At 35.5% G+C, this 25,567-nt stretch overlaps 3 protein-coding genes across 4 annotated transcripts in view; 2 read left to right on the forward strand and 1 right to left on the reverse strand.

Annotated features, from left to right (window-relative positions):
* LOC111402306 (tubulin-folding cofactor E) overlaps positions 1-8,129 on the forward strand; it is a 10,902-nt gene extending 2,773 nt beyond the window's left edge. For both annotated transcript variants that reach the window (XM_023030523.1, XM_023030522.1), the window contains 13 exons: positions 383-429; positions 753-899; positions 982-1,056; positions 1,949-2,058; positions 2,153-2,295; positions 2,390-2,451; positions 3,281-3,388; positions 3,471-3,505; positions 4,451-4,516; positions 7,092-7,183; positions 7,261-7,337; positions 7,434-7,511; positions 7,863-8,129. In XM_023030523.1, the coding sequence (XP_022886291.1) occupies positions 383-429; positions 753-899; positions 982-1,056; positions 1,949-2,058; positions 2,153-2,295; positions 2,390-2,451; positions 3,281-3,388; positions 3,471-3,505; positions 4,451-4,516; positions 7,092-7,183; positions 7,261-7,337; positions 7,434-7,511; positions 7,863-7,961 (1,139 nt within the window). In that variant the 3' untranslated portion in view covers positions 7,962-8,129. The remainder of the gene's footprint in view (positions 1-382; positions 430-752; positions 900-981; positions 1,057-1,948; positions 2,059-2,152; positions 2,296-2,389; positions 2,452-3,280; positions 3,389-3,470; positions 3,506-4,450; positions 4,517-7,091; positions 7,184-7,260; positions 7,338-7,433; positions 7,512-7,862) is intronic.
* A 413-nt stretch (positions 8,130-8,542) lies between these two features.
* LOC111400682 (glutenin, high molecular weight subunit DX5-like) lies at positions 8,543-10,702 on the reverse strand. Its single transcript, XM_023028076.1, has 6 exons — positions 10,584-10,702; positions 10,066-10,197; positions 9,943-9,964; positions 9,461-9,727; positions 9,261-9,359; positions 8,543-9,052 (listed from the first exon to the last, which is right to left on the reverse strand). Exons 1-6 carry the CDS (start codon positions 10,700-10,702, stop codon positions 8,543-8,545), a joined length of 1,149 nt encoding a protein of 382 aa, XP_022883844.1.
* Positions 10,703-11,929: 1,227 nt separating this feature from the next.
* Positions 11,930-25,245, forward strand: LOC111402307 (phospholipase SGR2-like). Its single transcript, XM_023030525.1, has 21 exons — positions 11,930-12,778; positions 12,987-13,087; positions 13,260-13,454; positions 15,910-16,065; positions 18,400-18,471; positions 18,559-18,711; positions 19,112-19,162; positions 19,980-20,150; positions 20,330-20,479; positions 21,105-21,170; positions 21,283-21,780; positions 21,855-21,909; positions 22,029-22,150; positions 22,348-22,420; positions 23,136-23,238; positions 23,323-23,416; positions 23,494-23,556; positions 23,785-23,833; positions 23,971-24,074; positions 24,444-24,490; positions 24,630-25,245. Exons 1-21 carry the CDS (start codon positions 12,571-12,573, stop codon positions 24,856-24,858), a joined length of 2,760 nt encoding a protein of 919 aa, XP_022886293.1. The 5' UTR covers positions 11,930-12,570; the 3' UTR covers positions 24,859-25,245.
* Positions 25,246-25,567: the final 322 nt, after the last annotated feature.

The raw sequence follows: 25,567 nt of genomic DNA on the forward strand, positions 1-25,567 counted from the left end.
CATTCAGGTCAGTATAAACAGCCCAATAAACTCGCAGAACATTCTGGATATGGAAATTACCTGCCCCAAAGAACAAAACAGAAAAAAACTGTGGAGCACGTGCCTCAGGTTCCCTAAGGCTTATACTTGAGCCAATTGCCTCATTAAGTCAAGGCATCAACCCAGGAGCACTCAAAGCTTAAGCTTTGAGGCTAACAATGAATACCTCGCACCTAGCAGTCTTCAAGGCATGCACACTAGCACTTCTGGAAAACTGCTTGTTATCAAGCCTTTTGTTTTTTCTTATGGTTTTTCTGGATATATCTTCTTGGAACCTTCCTCGTCAATACCACTGTACTTTTCTTGCTCGAACTTTATGCCAATGGAAACGATTTTATTGCAGATCTAAAGGAGCTTGATTTGACTGGAAATCTTCTTGCAGAATGGAATGTATGTCTTACTGCTTCAGCTAGTAAATCGATTACATTCTCTCATTCTACATGGTTTTGCTCCTTTATGAGGAATTTTTTTTTAGATAAAGGTCCTCGGAAGGCCTAAAAGGCATTGTGAATTTCGAACCAAAGAATCAGGAAATTAGGATATGCTGATGTTTATTACTGCTCTAATTTTCTTCAGCTCTGAACTTCGCAATGTTATTGTTATTGACGGGCTTCAACTGTCACTTTCTTCAATTTCATAATTGAATTTTTTTTGCGAGTTATGTGCCATACATGGCTGAATGAAGGACTACTTTCTCTGGGCGTTCATTGCAGGATGTTGGCATCATCTGCAAAGCATTACCTTTTCTTGCTGCTCTCAATCTATCCTGTAATTCCTTGTCGCCTGACATAACTACTATGCCTCAGCTGAACAACATAAGGATTTTAGTTCTGAACCACACTGGCGTGATCTGGAAGCAGGTATTGGCTTGTGTAGTTTTCTTTTCTTTTGTTACCTGATTTGGTTAGAACATTCCTTGTAATGGTTTATGTTTTATGGCAGGTCGAAATGCTAAAAGATTCACTGCCATGCATTGAAGAGCTTCATCTTTTGGGAAACAAATTGAGAGAGATTACGGTCTGTGCTTCTTTTATGGTGATTGGTTTTTGTTGAACTGAAACTATTGTATGATGATGGAGAATTCATATGGTGCAACACACTAGTCTACCAGCAATCTTTAACAGTAAACAAATTAAAGATGATGAAATATAGCTGCTTGCTCTATATTGATTCAAGCACCTCAAGGTCATTTTAAATATGAAATGTAAAACTATTTCTTTACCTTTTTATACACGCTGCAAGAGATTGGAAATTAAACGATCGCTTTGGCTTCCTAGAAATGTTCATAAGATCATATTTGTCTGGGAAATTTTAGTAGAGAAATAAAATATAGAAGGGAAGAAATTGTGGCTAGATTTGTCACGTACTAAAAATTGAAAATAGTACCATATGTTATCAAAATATGCTGATGAGAGTCTCGAGTTAGGGCTGGTACTCGAGAGGCAAGGGTAGTGTGGGAAGCAGTTCATTAATTTGGTATTCTATTCAATATAGCTGTAGGCCTATAGCATTTGATGAGTGATATGGTAAAATATTCTCAACAAGCACTAAACGAATACCCATATCGGAACATCTATAATTATGATACTATCTAGATAGCTAAAAGTACTTTTTGTGCTGGTTATAGTGCATCCGGCATAATAATAATCAGTATGAAACATGCAGAAAGGCCTTTATTGGGAATTGAAACTAGTATGAATATTCTACTACCTGCACATTTCATAAGTGTGGATCCTACTTTTGATATTCTGGACTTTCTAGAATCAGTTCAAATGAGTTGATGGCTTCTGTTATTCTTGTCATATCAAACTTCTATCTTCTGCAACTGAGAATGAATATAAACTGTTGATTTTTTATGGTCTTTTTTTTTTTTTTCCCTTTTCAAAATTGATGCATCCCTCTCTTCCAGGCAGTGTCTACCACAGCTGTCCAAGGATTTGATTTTCTGCGCTGTCTTAACCTGGAAGACAATTATATAGCTGATTGGGCAGAAATCTTAAAGCTTTCACAGTTGAAGAGGTATTGGAAAGGAAATAGTAATGGGTCTTTGGTTTTATGCCCTTAACATTTGTATGGTCTTTCAAATGATTGAAATTTATTATTGCACTCATAGCCTGGAGCAGCTTTTTTTGAACAAGAATGATTTGAATCGCATATGGTACCCTGATTATGGTACAACACATAAATTAGACAATGGTTGCGAGTCTCTTGACAAAAATCCTATGCCTTTCAATACTTTGCAGTGCCTTCTTTTAGGTAATATCATAACTGCTTGTGCTACCAATCTTCCAATCTTCCCCTCTTATTATCTTTGTTGTTTAAGGTATTGATTGCTAGCTTAATTTATTAGGAGGTAACAAAATTGAAGACCTGGACTCCATTGATTCACTTAACTCTTTCCCCAACTTGGTGGTGAGCATTATATTTTGATTCTTTTATTTGTCCGTACAACTTTTATATACTACCCGTGAGGGATGATATGTAACATTGTAAAATGTATGATGAATCTGATATCTATTATTTGTGTAATAATACATGTTGGAGTTAACAGGGTGAGCCGTAGTATAAGGAGAGAACGAAACTGTGTTCAGTTTTACCTTCATGTGGATAGTGTCATATTCTCATAATTTTTTTATCAGATTGCATTAGATGCTATGCCTGGCTTCAAACAGATACAAGGCTAAAATTAAGTTAAATCTTGTGTAGGTTTTATAGATGTCCTTTCCTTGCATGAACAATCCAAGCTCAATCCTAATTCATAAGTTGATTCCACCTAATTAGGATCCAGTTTGCATGGCTTTTCTTTATTTCCATCACTTGCTATGCTGGCAAGTATTAGTATTACTAGGAATGAGTACAATCGAACATAACACTTTGTGGCCCATTTACTTAAAAGAATTCACATGGTTCTTAAACAAGGCAATGGATGATGATTAATCACTTCCATTTTTTCAATTTGGGTGGAGAGGATGGGTAAGGGATTAATGATGCAATCACATGTTGTGTTTCCAATGTACCAATTCAGAAAATTAGTTGTTTCTGTTAATTCATGGCAACTATGTGCTCATCTACCTATCTAATTCTGTACCTTTAATAAAAAGAAAGTTTATTATTGTATATGCATTATATTAAATTATTGATTTGGTATACTATACAAGAAATTCTCTGGCTCCTCATCATCGATCATAAATGTTACTCTTTCTCTATTGATACGTGATAGTTGTGGTTTATTTTTATCTAGGATATAAGGCTTTCTGAGAACCCTATAGCAGATATAGGGAAAGGTGGTGTACCCAGATTTGTTTTGATTGCCCGTTTGGCGAAAGTAGAAACATTAAATGGAAGTGAGGTAAACTCCTGAAATCTAGCGATACTTGTTTGGGGTTGTGGTCTCTGCAGTTATCATAATTCTAATATGCCTGTTATTCCAGGTTAGTCCTCGAGAAAGAAAGGACTCTGAAATTCGGTATGGCTTTGACTTTCTAGTCTATGTTCTGTGTAATTTAATATGTCATGTTAGGCACTAATCGTCACATTTCAAAGCCCTTCAAGCATTTATAGTTGAAATGAGAAACCAAGTGAAAACTCCAAGGTTTTGATGAATACCTGACAAAGTGATTCTTCATTTTATTCATTCTCCTGATCAATACGTGTTTATATGGGATTTGATCAGTGTTATACTCATATCTGGAAAGGACTTGGTGACTTCTATCTTTAATCCTAAGAGATTTAATTGGTCCATAAAATTTGTTTTGGATCATTTTCATCTTTGAAAAGCCTCTGTGAATATTCTACTGTTAAAATTACTGAAGGCCTTATGTGACTCTTAGGCATTAAATCTTCTGTTTAATTTCTTTTTCTTTTTTCCCCCCTCTCTCTAATTAAATTTGCTAGCAACTCTTTACCACAAGTCTTCTTAAAGCTTTTGATTTCCACTTCTGAACCCCTATCCAGATAAAAAGCTATCCTTCACCATGTGTGATTTGTCACAATGTCCACGAGTTCCTACAATCAAAGCAATTATTTTCGCAGGAATTTAGTCCTCAGCTTTATTTTTGGAGCTTAAACCTTTTGAACATCTGTACTGCCAAAAACAAAGGAATAGCCACAATTTTCCTCCATATCAACCATATCTAGTTGTTTAAATATTTCAGTCTTCGTGATTTTTGTACATCTGGTTCCATAAATATACCTGTAATGGTTTCATACAATACACTTAGTTTTCAAACTGTTGCACACCAAAATCTACAATTTTTTAGCTAGAAAGAAGTGTGGGATATGAATTGTGCTGTTTTCTTTGGGAATATCACAAAATTTTTTAAAGAGGCTACCTTATTTAATTTTAATTTTCCTGTTATATTATGAATAATTTCTTTCAGCATGACGTCACTTGAATTTCTTCTGACTGCAGCTATGTTCGATTAGTCATGTCGAAGTTTCATGATAACCCTGAAGAAATTACACGGCTTCACCCCAGGTAATTTTTATTTTTTGATCATTCCAATGAAATTTCATTTCATTGAGGTATGTGATTCTCTTAATCTTTTTATGCAATCACATCATTTTGATTTTAAACTATGTGGTTGTCATATTTTCTCTGCACTTTTGGCATTTGGCAGTTCAAATTTGGATTTTTTTATGTGTAACGGATGCGTAGGTAGTTTAATAGATTTGGCAGTGTACATAATGAAAGTATATTTCTCTCGATAACAATGATATTGTTTATTTCACTCTTTCTCCATTTGTTAAATTTTGAACATTTCCTGGAAGAAAACCATAAACTTATGAGTGGCTCATGGCTAAACTTGACTACAGATTGAGAAGGGTTGAAATCTTGAACTGCGATGGTGACAATACTTGTGTCCACGAAGAAGAAATCCAAATCAGAGCAACCAACTATAAAAACTGGTGACAACGAGAGATGAAGAACAACAAAATAGTATAGAAACAACCAAAAAACAACTCCAAAGCCACTCCAAGAATACTCCAAAGAGCTCACACCCCAAGAAGAATTTCCAAAGGAAATTCACGAAATGTGTTGGCACACACGGTGAGCTCTATCTGTCGGGAGAACTTAGTTGAACACATAATTTGTGTTCTGACAAAAGCTTTAATGCCAATACACCGGCCAAAAATTCAGCAATTTATCGCTGACCAAGATGCTGCAATTGGAAGAAATTTCACCAAACAGTCTATAGAAAAAACCTCAAAGATGATCCTCCTTTGAGAATCCAAAATTCTAACTTATAGCAACCAAAAATCAATGATCTGCACTCCCATGCCTCTCTCACCTTCACGTTTTAGTCATTCTGCACATCATCTTCTTCAAAATTTGTTGATGAAGAAGTTGAATAGAAGAATATTTCTCCCAGATTTTAGGGTAAAGCCGAGGAAGAAATTCAACCCACAATAAAATTAAACAACCAATTTAATTAGAGTAACCTGAATTATGCTGATAAATCAATCCAAAAGTTGCCTATATAATGCAGCCCAACTATGGTAAAACCCAAATAATGTTACCAAAACAAGAAGTGTAACTTATGAATTAAGAGCCCAAACTCAAACTACTTCTTTTGAACAGCCACAAGTTGCCATCTTTTGAGCCTGACACAAAACTTCAGCCGCCATGATTCCGTCCTTGACCTAACATGATAGCTTCCAACTGGCTCAAAGTACGCGAAAAGGCAGCTGAGAGGACGGTTCAATTGACTTCCCTTAGGGTTTCATTACCATCTTAACAAATTCTCGACTGCTTGTTTCCCAGAATTAGTCCCTAAGAAAGACGAACCTTCTGCTTGCCAATAACTATTCCATTTATATTGCATCCTTTGCATTGTTTATGTTCGCAAATTGTACGGATCCACATCCTTTTTCAACTTATATATTTCAATGGAGTATGCTCATCTGGCTGCCATAGCTAAAGGTCATTCTCTTTTATGAACCAATCACAGGATTTGTATCAATGTTTGAACTCCACTAAATGCTTAACATCATGAATTAAAGCTCTTGTGTGGTCAATATTAGGACACTTTAGCATTTGATCTGCAAATGTTGGTTAGTATTATTTAGATAATCTTACGTTTTCTCCTCATTTAGTTAATGAATTTAGAGCATATCGAAGAGATTCTCTAAATATAAAATGCTCTTTATTTTAAGGAACTAATGCTTAAAAGTGAGTTTCAAGAGACTTTTTAAAATTGAGAGTGAGTTTGGCTTCAAATTTAGAGAGTCAAACCCATTCTCTATTCTTAATGTATAATGATTGTATTTAATAAATCACAAATTTCAGTACTCTACTTATACCATTCGAAATGCATTTAAATTGATTGGCCATTGATATATAAAAAATTATGTTAAATAAAATATGAGAAGAAATCAATAAATATTTTTTGAGAAAAGCAAAATTAAGAGTCAAAATAGAGAGCATTGTTAGAGTGCGTAAAATTTTTGACTATATATAATACATAAGATGCTCTTTATAAATAAAGAGTCTCTCGAAGATGCTCTTAAAGACAAAAAAGATATACTCAATTAACGAATGTAAGGAGAAGTTTACTGTTGCTTATAATTTGTTATCACATCTGTGCAAGGACTCCTATAATCTTTGAGCTTGAGATTCCGAAAAGCAAATCTCTAGAATGATTCCTTTAATGAGTGAGAGAAAGTTTGCTGTTGCTTATCATATGTTTATTCGTCATACGGTGAATTTTGAATGTAGTTCACTATATTATTTTATCCTTTACTTATGGAGGTAGTGTAGAAAGGAGAGAAGTAAAAAGATCAACTGAGATGTGAAATGTAGATATAAATTATTGCATGTCTCAAGACTACCGTACAACTTTTGAGCAGATATTTCAAGTATGTTATCTTCAGTTCGCTGCGACCATCTTCTTGATGAATAAGCATATGTATTTCTATTGTTTCATCTGTTTAATAGCATTAATATTCTTCTTCATTTGTATTCAGCTATCTTCATTAGTGAGGGTTAATAGTTAAGGAGTGTAAATTAGTAATTATCCTTGGATATTTCTATGAACCGCCGTGATATGTAGGTTTGCTGAGCTTAAAAAAATTCATGGAATTGAGGATGAAAGGCCATTAACAGGAGCAACAGGCCCTCAAAAAATGGCCTCAGGACTCATCTGTATGAATCTATTTTTGGAATTAGCTTCTATGATTTCAGATATTCAATCATCTTACAGTTCATGCTCCCATATGCAGCTGTTTCTTTGAAGTGTGTTGGAGCATCAATTGGTGAAAAGCCCCCGGTGATGAAAAAATTGCCTGCAACTACAACTGTGAGATTCCTCTGTTTTTTCATAGCACGTTTATTCATTGGTGGTCTTTCTTGGTGGCTTACGATGAATATACTGTATACACCACTCTTGGTTTAGGTCGGAAAGCTAAAGAACCTGTGTCAGAGTTTCTTCAAGTTAAAGTCTGTTAAGCCAGTTTTGTTTCTTCAAGAAGAGGTTTGTGCAGTGGCCCAAAATATCTGAGTGCTTTTCTATCTTACGGTTTAGTAATATGTTGGACTTATTGAACTGAGTAAGTTTGTTTGTGCTTAAAAGTAAGTTTGTCAAACTTACTTTTTAGTTACTTGTTTTGTATGATTTCCAAACGTTACTATTCCATCAAAATTTACTTTCATGGAAACTAACTTTTAGGCACAGATAAAAAAGTTATACATAAAAATACTGGATTAGTGTTCTGTGATTTAATATCACTCCCTGGCTAGAGTACTGCATGGTTTCCTAAAATCAAAATGAGTTAAGATCCGGTGGTATGCTAAATTTAATACGGGTATCTTCATGGATTTACAGGATTCTCCGCTACCTATATTGCTTGAGGATGATATGGCATCTTTAATTGAACTTGGAGTCGGTAATGAGTCGACCATTCTTGTAAATGAAGAATCCTGACGTTCAATGGTGAAGAATGTGAAAACGATCCAAATTATCTCTGTTTTATACGTAGTTTGGATGAGGTTGTAACATGATTTTGTTGTGCATCAGCTGAGCAGATTTTAACTTAAGAAGGATGCCTTTTAAGCCTTATTTTTCAAATATATACGTCATTTTAGTTTTTCACTTTGTCGAGGTTGGATTTATTCATCACAATGTAATTGGTAATATTGTTTAAATGCAAGTTAAGTTACCTATTAATATGGCCATGTGGTCGTTGATTCGCTTTCGAAATGCTTCAAGGGTGATTAAATTGTTTATTTCACAAAAAGATGTTAATGCCCAAATTTTTGACCCCTTGTTTAAGCCTATTTTTTCCCAATAATGGAAAACTGACATCCTATCCAAATATACATTTGCCATCTAAAATAGCGTCATAAAAGGCCACGTTCGAAAGATTCCTATTCCCGGAAAAGCAGGTTTAACAAGAAATTTATTAATACTTATCAAAAAACATGATGTAACTAGCCATATCCCTCCCAGCTCCAGTAGATCTGACAACATTTCGGCGATGTGCAGCACGTCTGAATTGCATTGTATCAGGGATAAACAGGCTGGGGCGACGCACTTTTCCCATAACCAGCTGCCATGGGTACATCTGCGTACTCCCCTGCTGGCTGAGGAATGGACCGATCATAGCCAGGCTGTGTTGGAGCTGGTTGACCATAACCCAACTGTCCAGGAGTTGATGCAGCATAAGCTGATGGAGCTTGGGCACTTCCATAAGCAAGATCTGCTTGCGCTTGATAACCGTAAACAGCATTATTTGCAGCAGGTTTTTCAGTGTAGCCAGGCTGTGGCGTTCGGTAAGGATAACCACCTGCAAGTCCCGGTCCACCAGGTAGACCATACCCAGCAACCAGCTGAGCAGCTTGTTGAGGATAAGCGGAAGATGCTGTAGCAGGTGATGGGTGATTGTATCCATCTGCAGCGGGTACGGAACCATAGGGAGGATAGTTTTGCTGCATTGGTGCACTAGATGCATATGGGTATGAATGTTGAGGTGGCACATTTTGGCCATATGCTTGAGTTGAAGATACAGGAGCTTGCTAAGGCATTTCTCCAGGTTGATTTGGTCTAGGCTGAACGTAAGATTGAGCTTGGGTTCCTTCCTCGTGGTGGCATGCCATATGTAGGGGCCTTGCCATATTAATCCTGTGGAGCATAGCCAGGATGTGTACCACCTTGAGCATAAACTATTTGCTGAGACACCACTTGCTTATAATGTTGTGCAGAAGCATGATGATCGCATTTTACTTCGCCATATCCATGACCATAGTGTTGAACAGGTGTTTGAGAATAAGAATCTGGTTGCCCATGATCAGCACCCTGTGGCTGCCCATAGTTGCAATTTTCCTGGGAAGGACATGAGCCCATAGCAGGGGCAGGAACATGAGTAGGGACGTTAAGAATGAAGTGGAAACTGGCCCAACAGAAGAATTAAGTTAATCACCAACCTGTGGCGAGGGCGCCTGCATTGCCACTGTGGGCCTCTGCTCCCAACTTGGACCGAAACTGCCTCTTGGTGCTTCTTGTGGAGGATAATTACCATATGATGGAGTTGGGTACAGTGAATTTTGAGAAGGAAATGGCCCTCTTTGCTGATCATAACGTGAGAACTGTGCATGATGAGGACCACGAGATCCCCATTGTGATGAAGCAGGTCCATAAGGACGAAAAGCCTGGTGATTGTATCCACCGGAGAGAGATGATGGCCTTACGGTCTAAGCAAAGAAATTTAAATGGCAGGCAGAGCAACATTAGTTAGCAAATAAAAGTTCTTAAAAAAAACTGTGGAATGACACTGAGATTTCAGTCAGGCGAGTAGTTTAATATTAAATTAAACAAAATTGAAAAGAGGAAAAAAAAAGAAGAAAAAAGAGTAGGATAAAACAAAAGAAAATAATCTTATTGGCAAGGAACAAGCATAAATATATACACAATAAGCAGAAAAGAAAGAACTGCAAGAAACAACTTACTAGAACATCAGATCAGTCATAACATGCCCAATTCAAAGAGAGAGAGAGAACTGAAATTAATAGGACAAATATGCAATAACAACCAGGTAGAAAGAGACAGCAAACTACAGAAGCATATATCAAAGTAATGCGAGAGAGAAGGCACACAAGAAACAGAACAAATAATATAAACCTTCAAAAAAAGGAAAATAAGCACGTCCATTTTTATCACAATCCTATATGGAAGTTGGGAAAAGCCATTTATTCATCAAGATGACATGAATCAACCAGAAATCATTTCAAGCATACTTTACTACAATATATATGCAGATATCAGTTTCTCGGTCCAGAATGCTAACTTTTTTATATTTTCAACAGGAGTACTTCATTTCCTGTACCTCTAAGCATGCGCCTCTACATAATTCACTGGTGATAATATTCATTTAAGTGCCATTTCTCTGTGTGACGAATCCTCACAAAACACGTCAAGACTTGTACAGGCTATAAATCAGAAGATAAATGAGAGAACTTCGACTGGACATTGCCATAAACAAATTGCAATGGATGTAGATCAAACTAAAATCAATAGAGAAAATATCATTTTCTGAAGCCCCATTCAGACCAAAAGCAAATAACAGCCATGCAGGTTAAATTACAAAACCCATATAAGTCAGCAGCTTTTGAAGGTGAAATGGTGAATCCAGATAAAGGGACATAGTAAGCAATTTCAAAAAGTTTCATTTGAACATTTGCAGAACATTAATGACAGCTAGCTAATTGAATATTATGTAAAAATAAATAGTTTTAGGTTATTGAATCAGCATCCTTCATTCTAAAGACTGTTAATGTCATAATATCGATTTCCAACTACAAGAAAACACAGCTTAATGCATGCATATGTATAACCGACAATTATCAAGTTCTCTGAATTTCTAGAGGCATCAATAGACACGTCCCAAACTACAAGATTATTTGACTACATATGAAAATGGTTTCCAATTCATCTATAGAATATAAAATGGTATATTATATAGAATTTTGGCCGATAAAATACAGCCTTTGTAGGATTATTACTTTTAGTTTCTAAGTCTCGAAGCAATCTTACCAATTATTAACATCCTGCAATCGTGAGGTTAATCCTTGATACCTCTGTTCAGTGGATGAGATTGAAAAGTAGCTGTCTATGGATACACCAAGAAGGCAAAGCTGGCCCTTGTGGAAGGAAATAGCCAAATTTGCATTTTTAAAGCTAACCAATTCAAAATTGGTACCTTTAACATAAATAAATCATGTCAATGGACATCTCGTTTGAATGTAAGATCTTCCTAACATAGTTCAAGTGATCTTGACATGTGTGTTTTTGTCAGTGATGCTCAAAGAAAAAAAGCTCTTAGACCAAGGTGTCATCAATTAACATATTCCCCAACTCATAAAAGATTTCCCTCAATTGCACAGAATATAAAGACCTTTACAAGAATGGGCATCTTACTATGTTAGGATTCAGGACATTCTGTAATTTTTATAGACATAAAGTTGTGTCAAAGATCCCAAACATAGCACATTCATTCAATACACCCACTGAAATCACTAACAAACACTTAATTACACTATCAAATTATTATTAGGAAAAGTTAAAATATACAGAACTCTTCAGCATGTTACATAAAGCACACAATGCATATACTTCGCAAAAATTAAAAAGAATAGTGAAAATGATGACTTGGAGTATAAACTCCTCGTTCAATTTGAAATTTTTATATTTTTATTTTTGGAGCAATTTTCGAGTTAAAACATTTCAGAGGGTCATTAAAAATAAAAATAAAAATAAAAAAGGAAGAGAAAATTGGAAAAAAAAAAAAAAGAAAAAAAAGAAGAAGAAGAGAGAGAGGCCTTTTAGCATTTTCCACCATAACATGTCATTTTTAAACAAATCCCTCAAAATCGTTTCCTTATATATATATTTTTATTTTGAAACTTCTGGAATTGAAATTGCTCTAAATAACGTCATCCCTTTCTAGGTGCTTCTCTGGGTTCTTCCATTTTTAATCAACATATATCAATACTTTTATCGAGATTTGGGGTTTTGCAGGAATTATGCCCTAAATTCCTTTCTTCTTACCTTCTCTTTTCCACTTCTCGATTCTTCTCTGGGTTTCAATCACCAAACACTCAGAATTTGCTCTCCGGGGATTGAATTTTCCATGTTCTACCACGGGATTAGCTTCTTTTTTTTTTTTTTAAAAAGATTTTTGATTTGCTTTGATCATTCTGTTTCTCCATTCAACAGTACCAGTTGATAATTTTGAGGATTTTGGAATATGGAGATGGTTTGATCATGCCCATCTTGGCTTAAAACCTCAAAAATATATAATTGAAGTAAAGGAAATTAAGAAATCCCTTTTAAAGTTTACTTGACTATGGTCCTTTCTCGGTGATTATTTTCTTGGTCAATTTGAAATTCAGTTAGAATAAAGGTTGATTCAGGAAAAACTAAGAAACTGCATTTTCAGATTTCCTTGAGTAGAATAGGACAAGAAGATTCTGGTTTATAGTTTGGTGAAATCACTGGTAAAATTTTTATTTGATTTCAAGGTGAGGAGGGTGAAATTATGCAATCTGTTTCCGCTGCTAGTAGTTCTGGTGGGGTAGAGGAAACTTCACCAGACATGCTGAAGAATACACCATCAAATATAAGAAGGTTGGCTCATGAGATTGAGCAGCATGATGGTAGGCAGAAGTATCTTGCTCAGACAAGGAGTCCATCGGATGGAGGGGATGTAAGGTGGTACTTTTGCAAGGTCCCTTTGGGAATAAATGGTAAGGTCCTAATCAAGGAGGAAAATGTTCTAATTTTTATTGCAATTTATGCTCTGGAATTATTCTTTAATCTTGTTCCCATTTATTGACCACTGTCGGTGGTTGATTGTGGGAGTAAGATGCAAGGAAAAGTTAGTTCAGCTAGTGCCAACAGTCATTCGCACAATGGATAAACCTTTCTAACATATTCCCACTTTCTGGTTTTCAGAGCTAGCTGCATCAGTCCCTCGAACAGAAATCGTTGGAAAAGGTCATTATTTTCGTTTTGGTATGAGGGATTCTCTTGCTATAGAAGCATCTTTCTTGGAGGTCTTGACATTTCACTTCTCTTCTATGATATAAATTTCATTGTGTTTTATCTGTTATCTCAAGTCCATGCATAGAAAGAAACTACAGAATGCTAGAAACTATTATTACTCAGTTTCAAATTAAAATTTCTGTATTTTATATGTAACTGAGGCATTAATTGAACTATATACAGAGAGAGGAGGAACTGCTTTCTAGTTGGTGGAAAGAGTTTGCAGAATGCAGTGAAGGTCCAAGGGGGCAGCCCAGTATCAGCTCTAAAGCAAGTCAACACAAGGAAAAATCATCTCCAGAGAAAGTTCAATCGGACCGACTATATTCGATTGAAGAAGAGAGAGTTGGTGTCCCTGTGAAGGGAGGATTATATGAGGTATTATTTTTATCTGTAGACTTAATTCTTATTGGCTCAGCTAGCTGGGGGATACATATGTATTTCCCCATTAAAAATAAAGAACTTTGAGAACACTGCATGGTAAATTTATATTTTCATTTTTAGCAAAGGAATGCAGGTGGCGGCACGACCTTTAAGTAACCGAAAACTGCCTTTCGAAATCAACATTGGGAAGTACGGAGAGACAAGAACCTTTAAAAAATCGTCGCCAATTACTTGAGAGCTAAAATTGGCCTCGCAAGTAGCTGACTTTTCTTGGGGAGGGGAGAGGGGACTTCAAAGGCAGAAATGAAATGACATTTAGGAGAATGAAACAACATTTAGGAGAAAAATGGACAAGTTCTGCCACAGAAATTGAGTATCAAACATACTGATATTTCGTGGATCACAATCAAATCAACTACTTGTTATTGATTATACCCCTTCTTCTCAATACAATTGATGTATTGTAGCTTTAGGTAATAAATTTAGATGTACCACTTGTTTTCTATCCTGACTTGATCCTAATCACGTATAAATAAAACATTGTTGAATGTAAGTCTTCCGTCAAATGTCATAATGAAATCTAAAGCTTGGTTCTTTCCTAGTACCAAAATACCCAGTCTTTAGTAAATTATGCGTGGGAGACCTTGCATTTTGATATTTTCAATTCTACAATGCCCATCTTTTGAGTCTTTTGCTCATGTACCCTCTCTTTCACTGTTCACACATCAAAAAGAAAAATGAAGTATGATGTCATTTGCCATTTTTTTCCACAGCACATGTACTATTCTGTCAGGTTTCTTTCTTATCCATATAAACAAGCATATAACTCATTTTCAGTGGTTAAGTATATGGTATTATGTACTTTTTTCTTTTCTCTCTGATAATTTCAGAAAAGAAAAGACACTGCACTTGAGTAACCTGTTATTCTGTGCGACAGGTGCATGGTTCTACCACAAACAAATAGCAATAAACCAAGATTTATTCCCCAGAAAATTTGGTTGACTATATAAATTTTTTTAACTACTCTGATCGGTTCACTCCCACATCTCGTGGATATTAGAAATGAACCACAATAGTCCATGTTTGTTTTGGTCTATGTCTCCCTACTGAGATTGTGTTCTTTGTTTTGAACGAGAGCTGCTTCAAGTCTACGTATGACGTGCCTAAAGCACACAAGTCCTTACCTTTATTTACTGTTATGGATGCCATCCCTGCTTTTTGGCAAAATGTAATTTTGGAGGACTCTTGTAAATTTTGTGATTTTGTTGAAACTTAGGTATGAAAGGATTTTACACTCAACAAATTTCTGCATCCGTCATATTGCTTACTATTATTTTTGTTTGTTTCCTTCTGTATTGAAGAAACTGTTATTCGAACAATTAGAGTATGTTTGGAAAGTGTTTATAAATAGTAATGTTTGTAAACAAATCAAAATGAGAGGTGGAAAAGTGGATACTATTTGTGGGTCCTATGAAATTTGTGGGTAAAAAGCGGTTCGACAAAAAGTGTTCATAATTTTAAGTGTTTATAACACGTCCCATACTCTTAATGTTTTTAACAGTGATACTGTCGTACATCTTTTAGCATGCATGACAGCTAAATCACATCCTTTAAAAAAGATATGCCTGTGCAGCAATGGAGACTAAACCTGGAACATACAGTTGTTTTCCTGCCCCGCATAATGCCTTGATGATGTATATAATACAGTGATGGTCAAGAGGACAAAAGGGTTATTCGTGAATTGTACTGCCAATCATCACTTTCATTCTAACAGTTATATATAGTTGCATGTTGTGGCATTGCCTGGGCCAGATATCTCCTTCTCAACTGATATCATGCGTGCCTTCATCCCTTTCTCTAGCAAATCTATCTTGAAAGGAAGTTTTACGGTTTCTTAAGTTTTCCAATTAGGTCTTTCAATCCTAGTGCTTCCATATATTTTGCAGGTAATTATTTCAGCTCATGTGTATATAGTCCAGATTTTGTTAGTTTTTGAATCATCTGGATGTTTTTAACTGTAAAATTGTATTTTCTTTTCCCACAATCCACATTTGAAGTTTAATCAAAGATCGTTACCGCCTCTTTCCTGTGTTTCTTATTGGAGAAATTTGGTGCTTTTGTGTTTTGAACTCTCGAAGGTTCCCCGTGCATATCGTTTCTGTTCTATGATCATCTCTCTTCAGTGATGTTATGCTAGTGAGTGCATATAGCCGCATTCTTTTTTAAACTATTAAAGGAGAAATGAACAGGCATGGGTAGTCTTTAATTGTTGCAGGGCTTATAACTGCAATTTGTAGTTCAACAGTCGACCTAAATTCTTGGGGTTGCTACCCACTTATCTTCCCAAGAGGACAAAAGCAAAACAGAAACTAAAGTATAGAAGAACTAACGCAAAAGAGAAACTAAAGTATAGAAGAACTTCCTGATTGTTGAATTGCATTTGTTGTAGGTAGATTTGATCAAGAGACACTGTTTTCCTGTTTATTGGAATGGAGAGAATCGACGCGTGTTACGAGGTCACTGGTTTGCCTGCAAAGGGGGTCTTGATTGGCTTCCACTAAGGGAAGATGTTGCCGAGCAATTGGAATATGCATATCGCAGCCAGGTGCGATATTATACCTCCAATTTGGAGTTTTTAATTATTTGATTTAGTAAATTATGGTGGCGCTCAGATTTTCTAATTTTCATGTCTCCAAAATTCTCTACATGTAAGAGAAGATGATTTTTAACTGAGTAGTTGCAGGATGATTGCCTGCTTTTCTTTACATTATAAATATGCATCTTCTTTTGAGTGGAACGTGATAAACTTCCTCTCAACTTTTGGGCTCGTTTCTCATCAAATCTTGGTTTCCTTTTCGAATAATTTTTTTAGTGGCATCAATAACTGTGATTCCAGGGGGCTTAAACCTTGAGTATCACTAAAACTTACTTAAGAGCTTCAAGTATGTAAAAATAAAAGATTACCACCGTTAACAACAATTAACTAATCTTTTCAAAGCAAGTTTGCAGGTTCAATAAATTTAACTTAAACATAAAAGATGTTCAATAAAAATCTCTTAAAACCATAGCCAAAAAAATTATTTTCCTTGAACATAAACACAGGATTGAGAAGAAATTTTTTCTATTTTTTAAATAATTTCTTTACAATTTTGCACCTCAATTTATAATACAATAAGATGAAAGAAAAAGGAACGTAATCACCATAATAAAGAAATAAATTATTTCCTATATAATCACCCATTATATCTTATGGGATTTTTATACTCTCCCTCAAGTTGGATCGTAGATATTAACTATATCCAACTTACAGATAAAATCGTTGAAATGTTGTTTGTGTAGCCTTTTAGTGAATACATCTGCCTTTTGTTCTTTGGTAGGGACGTAGGTCATGCATATAGTTCCATCTTCGACTTTCTCGTTGATGAAGTATTTGCCTACCTCTACATGTTTGGTTTGATCATGTTGTATTGGATTGAGTGAAATGTAGATCGCAGCTTCATTATCACAATAGAGTTTAATTGTTAATTTTATTGTAACTTGTAGTTCTTCCAAAAGTTTCCTTAGCCACGGTCCTTCACATAGTCCCTGAGCTGTTGCTCTAAATTTTGCTTCAGTGTTACTTCTAACTATTACATTTTGCTTCTTACTTCTCCATGTTACCATGTTTTCCCATATGAAGGAACAATAGACTATAGTTGATCTCTTATCTTGTATTGATCTTGCCCAATCAACATCCATGAATATTTTTACTTCCCTCTTTTCATTTTTCTTGAAGAACAATCCTTACCCAGAATAGCCTTTGAGGTATTTCGTAATCCTGTAGACCGCTTCTAGGTAAGCTTCCTTCGGAGAATTCATGTGTTGACTCACTATATTAACTGCAAATGCAATGTCTGCGTGTGACGGATGGATTAGTTATCTAATCAGTCACTGATACCTGTCCTTTTCAACTGATTCTCCCATATTGTCTATCTTCCTTTTAACATCTATAGGAGTGTCACTCGATTTATACCCAAGCATCCCAGTTTCAGTTATAAAGTTTATGACATATTTTTGTTGTAAAACACTCATACCCTTATTTGATCTAGCCACTTCCATTCCCAAAAAGTACCGCGCTATCCTTGGGGCTGTCCTATACCTCTTCGATGCTCAAGTCCAATTCTTACCACAAACATGTCATCTCCATGTCTTGCTTCATTTGCCATAGTTTGGTTTTAATTTCAAAGATTTGGGATGAATCTTTGGCTTCCTAATACATGTCTCAAGCAGCTTCCCATATGTCTTTTGTGATCGGCATAAATGGGTAAGTTTTACCGATTGAAGGCTTCATTGAATTCACCAGCCATGCTATCACCATGGAGTTTTCAGATTTTCATTGTTTTTGGAGGTTTGCCTCTGTGGGTTGCTTTGTCTCGCCGATAAGGTATCCTATCTCACCTTTTCCATCGACCACTAGTTAATTGATTGGGCCCACACTCTGTAATTTTTCCCATTGAGCTTTTCCACTTTGAGTTGGAAGGATGAATTGTCCATTCCAATCGAGTTCATGTTGGGGACTGATTCAGTTTTGCTGGTTGCTGAATCGGATATTCTGGAGTCTTCGCTGTTGAAGGTATTGTCCGCCATGGATTGTCGGATTTTAGGCTAACCCGAGCTTTGATACCTTAGCGTTGCCTATTTCAAACAAATAAACTTGGACCAAGATTTCTCGTCATGTAAGAATATGTATATTTTCCTGATTATTGTAACTCTAGTTGAATCCAATTAGCACACGACACATGCATAAGTGAATATCAGAACATAAAAATATAAGTCAAACATATAGTCTTCATAAACCGTTAAGGTCCTAAAGTCAAATTAATGGCTAGTAATCGGGGTATGGATTGTTATAATAACTGTCATTATAAAAACTGACAGAACTAGGATGCTTTCCCTTCAGGTTTGGCATCGAAGAACCTTTCAACCATCGGGTCTCTTTGCAGCTCGAGTTGATTTGCAAGGCTCAACACCAGTATGGCACTGTCTGTCTTCAACATAACATTGCACTATTTTGTTTATGAGAGTTGAATATCATTATATGTTGGCTTTTTGATCTCAGGGACTACATGCCCTTTTTACTGGGGAGGATGATACATGGGAAGCTTGGTTAATTGCTGATGCTTCTGGTTTTGGCGATGTCATAGGTGTTGGCAAGAATGGCATCAAGTTAAGACGTGGATATGCTCCATCCCAATCACCAAAACCAACACAGGTATCTCTTTGTTACTTATAATTGTTGTTTGATAACATAGTTTTAATCTTTTCCTCTTCACTCTTGTGTCTTTCTTTTGGGTGCTTTCTCTCTAGCTTCTGTACTGGGGTGAGGACAAACTGTGAATCACAAAAATGCAAAGGATCCACTCTAAATGGAATGATATAAAGTTGTAATGCTATAGAGGCCATCTATTATTTGTTCATGACAAGTTCTAGTTAAACAAAATAAATGAATAAAAAATAAAAAACCAAAATATGTTTAGATAATGAATTTGTGGACTTTGTTTTTACATATTCGGTTGGGGAATCCAAACCTCCATCTGTATTTCCTAGTGCCCCTGAAAACCCACTAAGGATATCTTGATAATGTGATTGATTATTGTTTTATAATTATTTAGGACGAATTACGTCAGAAGCAGGAGGAGGAAATGGATGATTACTGTTCACAGGTATGTAAAGTAACATCTTATGGCCTAATATAATATGTTTATTTTGAAATGTATCATACAAGATGTAGACTTGGGAACAAATTTCTCGGACATTTGGTGAAGATAAAACATAATGATGGTAACATGCAAAATAGATACTTCTTGTTAGTTTAGGTGCTTAGTCCACGTAGGAGTATGTTGTGTATGGAGAGGGAAGAAAAAAAAGTAGATGCTCAACTTAAAGGTGATTTGTTAATTTTGCTAAGTTTAACAGCTCATGGTAATTAAGGTTTTAATTTATGTCTAGAAAAGATGGTTCAATTGGGTTTCTGTCAGTCTATCTCCCATTAGGATTGGTTAAGTCATTTTTCTATTGTCAATTGACTAGTCAGGAGGAGTTTTTACTCTTGAGCAAGTTATATCCTGTCTACTCACCTTTTCGCTGTAACAATTTGTTGTCGCCGTGTAATGAAATATTTTCATGTAGTTTATTCTTGTTGTTGTTGTTTTTTTTTTTTTTTTTAAAGTTAATATCTTCTATATTTAATGCTTTGTTACATTTTTGTGGAGAATAACAAAAGGCTTTGTCGATCTACTCATCAGCTTCCATAACTTTTGAGTTGGTATTTTGAACTCAATACAGCACTCAATATGTGTCCACAGTTATTTTTATTAATCAGCTGCTATTGTTTTGTATTAGTGTTAGTTTTCAGGCTTTACTTGGCTATTAACGAGCATTATTTGTGCTTATGTTTGGTGCTTATATTTGGTGAGAGTGATGAACGTCAATGAAGTAGAAGATACTCTAAACTGCAAGTGTGTATAATTATTTCTGCAGGTTCCTGTTCGACATTTAGTGTTTATGGTCCATGGTATCGGTCAGAGGTTGGAGAAATCTAATTTAGTCGACGATGTTGGAAATTTTCGCCATATCACAGCGAACCTGGCTGAACGACACCTAACTCCACACCAGCATGGCACTCAAAGAGTTCTCTTCATTCCATGTCAGGTGGATGGTGCACTCTCTTTAGCATGTTTCTCTCGATTTAATTTTTTCTTTTCTATTTTCCATTCTATGAAAGTTAACTATTTTTCTATTGGAATATGAGAAAATATTTTGCACTTCCTTTTCTTATTCTCAACTAAAGTTTCCTTTCCTCTGTATTTCATCTTATTCTGTTTTGCCAGTGGAGGAGGGATTTAAAACTTAGTGGTGAAGCTGCAGTCGAAAAAATCACTTTGGATGGTGTTCGAGGGCTGCGTACTATGTTAAGTGCTACAGTTCATGATGTCTTGTACTACATGAGCCCTATCTATTGTCAGGCTATCATTGACTCGGTATGTTGTATTGAAATTTGCAATCACTTCTAAGACAGTCTTGGTAGCTGCAAAAGTATGGACCCTGACTAATTCGGCCTTCAGCCATGTTGAGGAACATTTATAAATTGCTTGTAAAGAGTCAAAAAGATTCTCTAATTCTTTCAATCCAAAGACTAACTAGAAAGTCTTGCTCAGATACTTTACCTTCCGGATCTAGGTCAAGTACATCGATCCTGTGTTGCCAGGTTGCCCCACATAGGTCTATGAACTCTAGTTCGTTGTGAAATTATTTTCATTTCCTTTCTATTATTTCATGCTAATTTCCTTACTGCTATTTATCTCTTTCAAAACCTGTTAAAGAAAAAAATTGTCTATTTAAGGCTCTCTTTAGCCATCAATGATATATGTTTTTCTTTTTATTTATTTTTTATCTTAGAACATGGCACGTTGACATTCAAATTTTTACTGTTTTACCATCTCAGAATATTATCACTGGATTACATTTTTCTCATTACAGAATTTACTTGGTAACATGAGGAAATTGACCCTTTCTGGGTTGCTCTGCAGGAATTACATTTTAACACCATTAAATATAAACTATCTATGTGTTGTGAAGTTCTGAATGAAATCATTTCTTGTTCAGGTATCAAACCAGCTTAACAGATTGTATTTAAAGTTTCTTAAGAGGAATCCTGGTTATGATGGAAAGGTATATATGTATGGCTGATAGAGCAGGGAAATTCTTCCTCTTAATATTTTTTGAATAAGACTATTTCTCATGAAACAGACTGCTTACCCAATTCTGCTTCTACTTTTGTTAGGTTTCCTTATATGGTCATTCTTTGGGGAGTGTTCTATCTTACGATATCCTTTGTCATCAAGGGACTTTGTCTTCCTCTTTTCCAATGGAGTGGATGTTCAAGGAACGTAACATGAATGAGACATCTTACCCCAGTAGGACTAGTAAGAGCATCGTAGACTCTGTAGATAAAGAAAATATGACTGAAGAGCCATGTTTTCCAAACCTTGTGGAAGAAACTACCGAGGACTCCGGTAATCCAATGGGCCCCCCTACATTGTCAGAGTCGGATATGTCTACTTCTACTGATGTTGCCTCGCAGCAGCCAAATGATGCCTCATCGTCGGAGGAAAATATTGAACCTTCTATTGATTGGAATGACTCAGTTTCCCACAAAGGCGACATGATAAATGAATCAACTAGCATGATGAGCCATGTTGTAGATTGTAGTGAAAATAAAATTGACACGGATGCATCTGATAGTGATAAAGACAAGATAATTAAATCGTTCAGCCAAGAGGTCTATGTTTGTACATTTTTTAAATTTCTCCTGATATATTACTCTATCTTCTCACAAATACACCTGTGTTTCAGATTGAATTGCTTAAAGCCAAAATTAAAGAATATGAATCTAGAAGTGACAACAAAGGTACAAAAGTGGTGGCTTCAAGCTGATCACCTATAATGATGGACTATTTCTTGTTTAGTTTTTTAAGTTCTGGGTATTTACTAGTTCAATATTTTCGATTGCATGTGTTACACTACCAGGTAATGGGGAGAAAAGAATAACTGTAATTAGTCAATCTGATTCTGAGAGGGTTCCACCTGGGCAAAGTGATTCCTTGAAGACTTATACACCTCAAATAAGATATACAAAATTAGAATTTAAGGTATTTTTCCCGTTGTTGACTTACCCTTATGGACTCTTGTCGATTCAAGAATAAGCTTGGACTGTCTTCTAAAAAGAGTAACTTTAGTAATCTGCTACGTATTTATTCCAACCTTGCGATCCAACCTCTCTTTTTCAGTCAACATTTGCATTTCATGCGAGATTTGTTCATTAAATCGATTTTTCCTTTTATGTCAGGTTGACACTTTTTTTGCTGTTGGCTCTCCTCTAGGCGTGTTTCTTGCCCTTCGCAACATTCGTATTGGGATCGGTATGGTCAATACTTTATGCTTGTATATTCTATAATTTTCTGCTTTCTTTTATTTGTGTAGTTACTTACCATTATCAATGTCATTATCATTTATCTCTTATTGGTGAGTTGGGTAGGAAGAGGCGTGCAAGGGATCCTATTCTGAGGAGTGTCGTGAAAAGTTTTTTGGATCCTAGGGAAGATTAGATTGCATTCTTAGTTGTTACAATTTTCAATATGCATTCAACATATTTCACTGTTCTAATTTGTGTGGAAAATTTCGCCCTTGTGTTCTTTTTCCCCTAGATAGAGGTTAAGAACATATTTGTTGCAACTTGAAAATTTTATTAGTTAGCAGCATGCTGCTGATGCTAGCATACTGTTCACCATTCTTGTCCTCTCTGAAGATGTTTGGAATACTTGCCTTTGATTTTTTAGTGCACATTCTTGGTATTTTTGCATCTCTAGAATGCAAATCCTTGTACTGTGGCATTTTCTTTTTCATGATTTTCTGCTTTGTTCAAAATATGTACATGCATTATATTTTCTTATATAGGTTTTTCTACTTTCTTTTACATATTTAGAAATGAATTCTTTCTCATTTGGTTTGTTAGTTCAAGTTGAGAAATTTGATATATATTTATTTTGCCTTGTGACCGTCGGATAAATAAATTTATATTTCATTTGCATTCGGTTTCAAGTTCACTAAAATGTCTTTCTGGTCTATTGGTTTTAGGCAAAGGAAAAGAGTATTGGGAAGATGAAAATATAAATGAAGAGATGCCAGTATGTCGGCAAATGTTCAACATCTTCCATCCTTATGATCCTGTGGCATATAGGTCTGTCTTAGACCCTCTTGGGAATTTCTTGAACCGTTTTTTCTTCTAACAAACCTCATAAGAAAAAATGTGGTTTTCGTGCAGAATAGAACCACTAATCTGTAAAGAGTTTGTACACAAACGTCCTGTCATTATTCCTTACCACAGAGGTGGGAAGCGGCTATATGTTGGATATCAAGTAAGTGCACTGTAGCAATGTGTAATGTATGTTTTGGGCTTCCTCTTCATTATTCATGCTCATTCTATGTCAAACAGGAGTTTAAGGAAGGGTTGGCTTCACGTTCACAGGCTTTGATGGATCAGTTGAGCACAGTAGGGGTGGGTTACTACTAGTTTTCTGTTGTATTACTTCATGATTCGTTTATAAAGCCCTGAAGTAGCAAATAGTAATTAACAAAGCAATAATCTCATTAAAGAACCACTTTTGGTGGGGTTGCACTTCAGCTGTAGCAGTAGAGGGATTGGGCATAAACGAATTCTTCACCTTTTCTCTTCTCTATGTGCTGTTTGAATACTACGAGGTCTTACTGTATGCTTTTTGAATAGGTTAAAGTGCTTACAATGTGTGAATCAAGGAAAAAGGCAGGCCAGGATGGTAAGCATGCTTTGTTTTTTGTTAACCAATTTCTGCTATTAGGTTGTCCAGGACAATTATTTATGCAATAGAGAGCCGTGAAATTCTCATTCAGCCACACAACATTTTCTTTTGGTTGATTGATGTCTATCCTGCAGATGAATCAGAGAACAACCAAGAAAAAGAAGAGAGATCATATGGCTCAGTTATGATGGAAAGACTAACAGGGAGTGAAGATGGCCGAGTTGATCATGTTTTACAAGTAAGTGTTTTTAACCTTACGGCATCAAATTTGAGAGCATTCACTTGAATACATCATTGGTACTATTTTTAAGATTAGCCAAATATACGTAAGCATCATAATTTGGACTTTCGATAACTATAGTTTGTTATAAAGCTTACTTATGAGCTCATAGGTACAATTTTTAAGATTAGCCAAACATGCACCAAAGTCTCTAGATGCATCTGGAGTCAAATTTGGACTTTCAATAACTATAGTTTGTCATAAAGCTTACTTATGAACTCATAGGTACAAATTTTTAGATTAGCCAAACATGCACCAAAGTCTCTAGATGCATCTGGAGTCAAAGCAGGCATTGGTTTTGATCTATTTTTGGTTTTGGTAATGCAGGATAAAACTTTTCGACATCCCTTCATATCTGCCATTGGTTCACATACGTAAGTTTTCTATCTTGAACTTACTATTTCCTGTTTTTGCTTTTTGTTTTGCATCTTTTCACACGTCCAACCTTGACAAACTGTTACATTTGAAATGGAATGTGAAAAATGATACTTTTTTATGGGAATACTTTTATAGGAACTATTGGAGAGATCACGATACTGCTCTTTTTATATTAAAACACTTGTATCGGGATATACCGGAGGATCCCGTCTCACATAACGAGAATCGAGCGAAAGATGAGAGTAGTTTGGAAGGTTGGTCTGATTGGAGGGAGGCGGCCAGTGAAGAACTCCCTTTAACCTTTGCAGACAAAGTTTTTATAAATAATTTCTCCCAGAAAGTGAAGAACACGATGAAACGATAAATGTCACTGGAAGAGGTGGTAAGAAGCTGTCTATTCACCTTGAGGGCTGTATACAATTTGAGTAATGCAATTCAACACCAATGATGTCAAGCACCAGTTTAGGTGACAACTGTATGACATTAAATGATAGGTTCACTTAAATGTAATGTCACATGATTCATTTAATTTAATCTATCAAATGTGGCCACTTAGACCGGTGTTGAATAGCATTATTCATACAATATAGATATTATGAAGGTAGTTGCACTGTTTTCTTGGCTACTGTACATGGAGAGATACTAGTTAGGGTATAAATGGTAAGAGTCGCTAGAAAATCAAAATATTAGCACATCTTGAAAGATGATGGTTTGTTTGAGAGTATCAATCTTGAAATTTAACAGTTCTTTTGATCTAGACAAGTTCGACACTGATAGCATACTTATTGTTAAAGTTTAATATTAAAATGTCAATATTATTAAGTAAAGTAACTCAATTCATTGTGTGATGATAAATATTCCATATTTTAACGATATTTACATTTTACGCTTAAAAAGTGCTACCTTAAAAATTAACCATAAGTCTATGACATTGAATGATATTAAATTCAGGTGCCCTATAACATTTGTACACCATAATATTCGAGTGTTAATTGCTGTTCACTCTTAATGTTAGATATAAAAAGTACACGATTGCCTTTGAATTCACAAGTGTGCGTGTACTTTTATGTATT

The sequence above is a fragment of the Olea europaea genome, chromosome 10 (genome assembly GCF_002742605.1).
Source record: "Olea europaea var. sylvestris chromosome 10, O_europaea_v1, whole genome shotgun sequence".
NCBI lineage: Eukaryota > Viridiplantae > Streptophyta > Magnoliopsida > Lamiales > Oleaceae > Olea > Olea europaea.